At 60.6% G+C, this 6,000-nt stretch overlaps 1 protein-coding gene across 2 annotated transcripts in view; it reads right to left on the bottom strand.

Annotated features, from left to right (window-relative positions):
- The window catches only part of PACSIN1 (protein kinase C and casein kinase substrate in neurons 1), a 48,277-nt gene that overhangs the window by 918 nt on the left and 41,359 nt on the right, over positions 1-6,000 (bottom strand). For both annotated transcript variants that reach the window (XM_025205842.1, XM_006025099.3), the window contains exons 2-9: positions 4,850-4,981; positions 4,256-4,412; positions 3,385-3,620; positions 2,856-3,011; positions 2,234-2,409; positions 1,542-1,662; positions 1,265-1,389; positions 315-508 (exon numbers count right to left, since the gene is read on the bottom strand). In XM_025205842.1, coding sequence (XP_025061627.1) covers positions 315-508; positions 1,265-1,389; positions 1,542-1,662; positions 2,234-2,409; positions 2,856-3,011; positions 3,385-3,620; positions 4,256-4,412; positions 4,850-4,912 — 1,228 coding nt within the window. In that variant the 5' untranslated portion in view covers positions 4,913-4,981. The remainder of the gene's footprint in view (positions 1-314; positions 509-1,264; positions 1,390-1,541; positions 1,663-2,233; positions 2,410-2,855; positions 3,012-3,384; positions 3,621-4,255; positions 4,413-4,849; positions 4,982-6,000) is intronic.

Genomic DNA, 6,000 nt, shown 5'->3' with positions numbered 1-6,000 from the left:
AAAGAGTGGCATACAGGTGGTAAGTATTAATTTTCACTCAGTGCCACCACGGCTTAGCCTGGAAGGGTCCCATCCTTCTGCCAGTAGTTGCAGACCAGGCATCAGGGGCTCTTTGAATGTTGGAGCCAAGCTGGCCAAGTCTTCTCCCTCCCTGTCCCTCCATTTTTCCATAAGTTCCACTTGAAAATGTTTTGGGGTTGGAAAATACAGAAACGGCTCAAGCCAAAAAGACTGCAGGCATCTAGGGAGGTCTTTGGCCAGAAAGCCTCTGGAGAGGTTGGCTCCTGCTGGGCCAGGTGTGCTCTGTGTCTTACCTGCTTTGAAGCTCAGCTCATCCTGCTCCTGCCCGTCGTAGTCATACAGGGCCCGCACACGCACCCCCTTCCCGGCCGTCTCGTCTTCGAAGGGGTTGGCACCGCCATTGGCCTCGTTGGCACTGAAGGGGTTGCTGCCTTCATCATCTGACCACTCAGACGAGTAGGGCTGGCTGCGGTCGTAGCTGCTCACGCTGGGGATGCAGAGAGCAAGGCGGGTTGTGAAGACAGGCCGAGGGTGGTTGGGGAAGCACCGGACTGCTCCGCAAAGGCCCCAGCGAGGCGAGGTCAGGCTGCAGCCCGTGAGGAGCTGCGCCACAGCCAGAAGCTGAGACTTCTGCCCTGTCCCTCGGTCGCATGTCCTCTGCCATACCCCACTGCAAGAGTCTGCAACCTCCAGGGCCCAGACACAACTGCCTCCCCTCTGCTGGGACACAGAGCTTTCCCATGCAAAAACTCAGTGGCATCCCCTTTGCTACCTCATACCGTGGGTGCTGACACAGATTCAACACGTGCCCTCTGCTGTATCCCTGATGGCCTTGGGGACCCTGGCTCCAAGGTGTGATCCCATCCCCTCCAGTGCATCTCAGCACAGGCCTGAACCTGCAGCATAGAGCTGCCTGCTCCCCTCTCCCATATCCCAGGGCAGCTCCCACTAATCTCCAGCACCAAGATGTGGCCCCATCCCTTCTTCTCTCTCCCACAAGCCTCCCATACATTTGCATGGTCTCTGCTACATCACGGTGCAGGTCCTGTGAGCCCCCAACGCCCAGACAACTGCCCGCTCTCTCTGCTGTGGCATCACCCACAGGAAGACTATCTGTGCTGGCACAGGCCAGGGCTGTCTGCGTCTGTCCAGGAACAGCAGAGGCACATCACAGCCCCTCTCTGCTGGGTGTCTGCAGCCATGGCATCCACCCCTCCCTCCCTGCAGCCCCTGGCTCACGCACCTGCCGCGGTCCCCAGACTGTGCTGCTGGCTCGCCCGGCCCCGTGATGTTAGTCAGGGTCACCCCCTCAGGCTTCTTGGGCTTCTCTTTCCTCGTTATCGTGTGTGTCAGGTCTGGGTTCCACTCCTGGAGCGACAAAGCACCGCACCCCTGAGCTCCTGGGGGGGCCATGACCCCCCAACTATCCCCCGCAAGACCCCACCCCAAACCCAGCTGGCTACCCCCGCCTCTTCCCATCTATAGCAGCCCCCTGCCGATGAAGCAGCAAGGATCCTCACCTCGAACTGCGGCCAGTTCATGGGCATCCCGGGGCCGCTGCTGCTGCGGAACCACCGGAGATCCTCCTGGGCATCCGAGCCGCGGATGGTCTGCTCCAGCTCCCGGTACACGTTCGCGTAGCTGTGCCAGGGCACAGGAGACACGGAGGTGAGGACCCCAGTGCCCCGTCCCTGCCCGCCTTGCACTCAGTATAGCCTTGTAGGTCCATGGCTGAGGGGTGGGAGCCACGGGGAGGGGAAGTCCTGCTTGCTAGGCAGGCAGCTGATTAGCAAGGCAAGGGAAAGGGGCTCTGGGGGTTGGAAGCAGGGGGCAGGTCGGCCCCACAACCCAAAGGTGGGCAATTCCAAAGGGGCTCTGCTCCACAATGCAATTGCAGCTACTGGCCACAGGAGGGTGCCAGGCCCCCATACAAATCCAGTGGGCACTGCCACGGGAGTGATCCCCCCGCACCAAACTCGCTCTAATAGCCCAGCTTTGACCTCTGCCCACCTTTGGATGGGGATGGGAGCCCCCAGGGGTACCTGCATGGATCCCACCTGCTCAGGACCAGGCTCATTTCCTTGGCTGCCCGGAGCAGAGAGCAGCCCCTTACCCAGAGCTAGGGAGGCGGTGCTGCCTGCTGAGCCGACGGGGACCCTCTTGTCCTCCTGTCTCTGCTGGGGCAGGGGCAGGAGCAAGGGGCAGGGTTTACCTGTTGTTCTCGGCCAGGTTCAGGTGCCGCTTGATGTCCAGCAGCACCTCCTTCAGGAAGTTGAGCCTCTTCTCCTCAAACTGCTGGCACTGCTCAAAGACCTGCTCCATGTTCTCGATGTACTGCGGGGTGCACTTGTTCAGCTCGTCCAGCACCTTCTCGTACTTCTCTTGGGCCTGTGGAGGGGACAGGAGGCTGAGGTCAGTATCCCAGGCCATCCTGTGACAACCTGGTCGGACCTCTAAGTGCAGGAGCCGGAGGGACCTGCCAGGCAGATCTTTGCTGAACCTTTGCTCTCTCTGCCCCTTGCTCCACTCCTTCCAGATGGGGCCAAGCTGCAGCTGGGCAGGGCTGGCATGAGGCCTGATGGGGGACAGCACGATCTCAGCTCCCTCAGGAACGAAGGAGGCCAAGCTGAGGCACTGTCCTGAGCAAGCCAGGGATGAAGCAGGCTCCATGTAGGCTCTCTGCCTTTCCTGGCTGTGAGGGGCAGGGGCCAGGCTGGAGGTGGAAGTGTTGAAGCCCCTGGGCTCTGTTAGTGCAACCCATCACTGTGCTGGAGGGGGGTGTGTGTGTGTGTGCGCGCACATGGGATCCCCCCCTCACTGGCCATAGCTCATACCTTCTGTACATCCTGCTTGCATTTCTCCACCTTGTCCTGGAGCTTTTTCTGCTGGTCCGGAGTGATGGACTGCTCCGCCTTGCTGTTGGCTTCCCGGGTCATTGCCAGCTTCTCCTCTTTGCATGCCAGGTGATAGGCTTTCTTGGCAGTTTCCAGCTGTTTTTGGGGGGAGGGGGAAGGGGGTCAAGGCAGATGTTTGCAGGATGTCCCCTTCCCCCCAGAATGGCTGCTCTACAGCTAGGCTTCACTCCTGCCAGAGACCGTGGCACGACTGTCTCTTCTCACTGTTCCCATAGCGGACCAGGTGCCAGCGCCCTCCACTCTGGGCTGGGACTCCTCTGTGGTTACGGAGACCTCGAATGGCCCTTCTGGCTCGGTGAGGCAAGTCTCTGCCGTGGGCTCCATGCGTGCTCAGCCCCTATTACCCCATTGCCTCCCTCCCATTGCCCCATGGGGTGACTCCCTCCTTTCTAAACTCCCAGGGTCTCCAGCCCGGGTCTCTCTTGGGCAGGCGCCCTGCACCTCCTACCTCCTTGAGTTTCTTGGCCCAGGGTTTCTGTGCTTTCCGGAAGCCGTCCTCCGCCTCCTTGGCTTCCTTGAAGCCCCCCATGATCTGCTTGTGGTAGGCGTCCTTCTGCCAGTTCTTCACCTTCTCAAAGTCGTCATTCAGCAGGCTGTTCTTCACATCCTGGTGCAGCTCACTCACCTTGTCTGCCTCCGTCATGATGGCTCCCCACGCCTTCTCCAGGCTGCCGTACTGTGGGCCTGCAAGGTGGAGCACAGGCAGGACCGGGGTGAGCCCTGGTGATCATGGCGACACCCTGCCCTTCTCCGGTCACTGGCACCCAGGCATCCCAGCCGGTGTCCATGACGAAGGAAGTACCTTTACCCCTATTTTCCAGGTAGAAAAACCAAGGCATGCAGTGGAAGGCGGCTGAGGAAATGCAGCTGGCCAGTGGCTTTGGTAGGAATGGAGCCCAGATGTCCTGGGTCCAGGACCTTGTTCTACTCCTTGGGCCATTCTCCCTCCCCTGCACAAGGCCAAAATGCCCCAGTTGGGCCCATTTCTGTCACTGGGTGGTGAGACTAGTGGCACGTGGACTCCAAATGGCCTTCTCAGCTGGGTTATAACTGGGCCATGGATGGAGCCTGCGGTTGTTCCCCCGCTGCCTGCTATGGGACATCACAGCATCGGCGGCTTCAAAACCCCAGCCTCCTGCCACATGAGCTAAAGGAGAGTCTGCACTGGCGGTGCAGAGCCTATGACACATGGTGGAGCAGTTCTGATTCCACCCAGGAGAGGGCAGGGTTGCACCCAGCTCATCCCACTTCTCTGGACCCTGCTCCCCCCACCCCTGCCCTGCTGCAGTGGGCTGGGGCAGGCGGCCGGGCCACGGTACCTTTCTCTATAAGCTGCCTCCACCGCTTGGACCAGTCAATCAGCTGCTGGCCGTAGGCCTTCTCGATTTTGGCCCGCTCGTGGATGCAGTTCATCAGGTCGTTGCACAGCCGGTGCCCGTCGTCAATCCGCTTCACCGTCCGCTTGTAGTTCCCCACCTGCCGGGGGCAGGCAGAGCTGTCTGGGGGCAGCCGCTGGCTCTAGCCAGTGCCCCCGCCCAGTCTGGAGAGGGGAGGCCATGGGGGGCTCAGATTGGGTCTGAGTGGTCCAAGCAGGGACCAGGAATCTCAAATTCGGACTTGTTCGGCATCCTCTGCATCCATCAGCTGCTGAGGCAGCAATGTGGGGGGTGGGACGGGACAGCCTTGAGGGGCAAGAGCTGGCCCAGAAAAGGGGGCAGAGGATCCCCAGAGAGCAGAGATGGCTCTATCTGGTTCTTCCATGCCCTCTCCTCGCCCTGAGAGCTGTGGGGTGCCTGGCTGTTTCATCAGCAGAGCCCATCCAGGGGCTTCCCACTGCAGGCCCCAGAGCGGTCTGCCCAAGGGACAGGCACCGGGGCAGGGTTCGTCCTGCCCGGTGAGCCCTGGGCGCTCACCTCCCAGAAGCTGTCAGTGATTTCCTCTGCCGCAGCTGCAGATTCATCGTAGGAGCCCGACATGGCTGCTGCTGCTCACTCGGGGATTAGTGCTGCCGCTCAGCCGCTCGGGGAAGCACCAGACCTCATGCACTGCGTGGAGCAAGGAAAGGGGGTCAGGGTGGGGGAGCTTCCATAGCCTGGCCTGGCCCGTGGCAAAGCAGATGTAGGGCTCCCCGGCTGCGCTGCCCCCAGCTCAGTGACCTTCTCCCTTGCCCCCACTCTGCGCTCCGCTCTCCCCGCCCTGCTCAGGCATTTGAGCTCCAGAGCCGCCTCCATGCCAGGACTCAGTGTCCCCCTCCGCCTCCGCTCTGCGGGCGCCTGGCTGCCCTGGGCTCTGCTCCTGCCTGTCTGCTGGTCCTTTCACAGCAGAGACCCCTGATCCTGCCACACTGAGCAATATCCCCAGCGCTGCATCAAAAAGGTTTTATTTGTCAGGCTGGGAAGGGGAAAGCATTGGGTGCAGCTGAAACCACGGAGGGTGTTTTTGACCAAGCGAATATGCCCAGGCCAATGGTGACCTCCAGCAGGCCAAATTTGTGATCCTCTGCTTCTCTTCTTCAATGCCCCCCGCCCTGCTTTTTGCAGGGCTGGCCAGCCAGAGCCCAGCAGCATGTACCGGAGAAGCTCATCACCCTTGTTGGATTCCCTCCATCGCAACTGCTTGGCTTTTATGAAAGCTGAGGCGTGAAACAACAGACCTCTGCCCAGCGGCCAGCTCAGGACGGGGGCCAGCACTTTCTCCCAAGGAGATCACCAAAGCCCTTTGCACGGCGCTTTCTTCAGCCTCTGGCCCACCCAAGGGCGACCCAGCCAGCAGGTGCAGGCTAGGGCACTAGCTGCAATGATGTGAGCTATTCTGCAGCTTTGGAGGCCTCTGCAAGCCAGAAGCAGGCAGAGATTGCAGCTTAGCCCCTATGCAGAGGCTGCAAACCGATTAACCTTCTCCTCGCTGGACTGAAATAAGCCATAAGAAGCGAGTCACACAGGGGCAAGTCCCATGTTGCCCCTCTGATGTGCAGCACTAGCTGCATCATCACCCTGTGCTGAATCTAGGAGCTCCTGGCTGGGAAGGGGAAGCGATCCATCTGCACCTCCCCCTGCCCCTTGGC

The sequence above is a fragment of the Alligator sinensis genome, unplaced genomic scaffold (genome assembly GCF_000455745.1).
Source record: "Alligator sinensis unplaced genomic scaffold, ASM45574v1 scaffold872_2, whole genome shotgun sequence".
In the NCBI taxonomy this organism is placed as follows: Eukaryota; Metazoa; Chordata; order Crocodylia; family Alligatoridae; genus Alligator; species Alligator sinensis.
The sequence above is the reverse complement of the archived record's forward strand: the minus strand, read 5'-3'. Positions and strand labels throughout refer to the sequence as shown.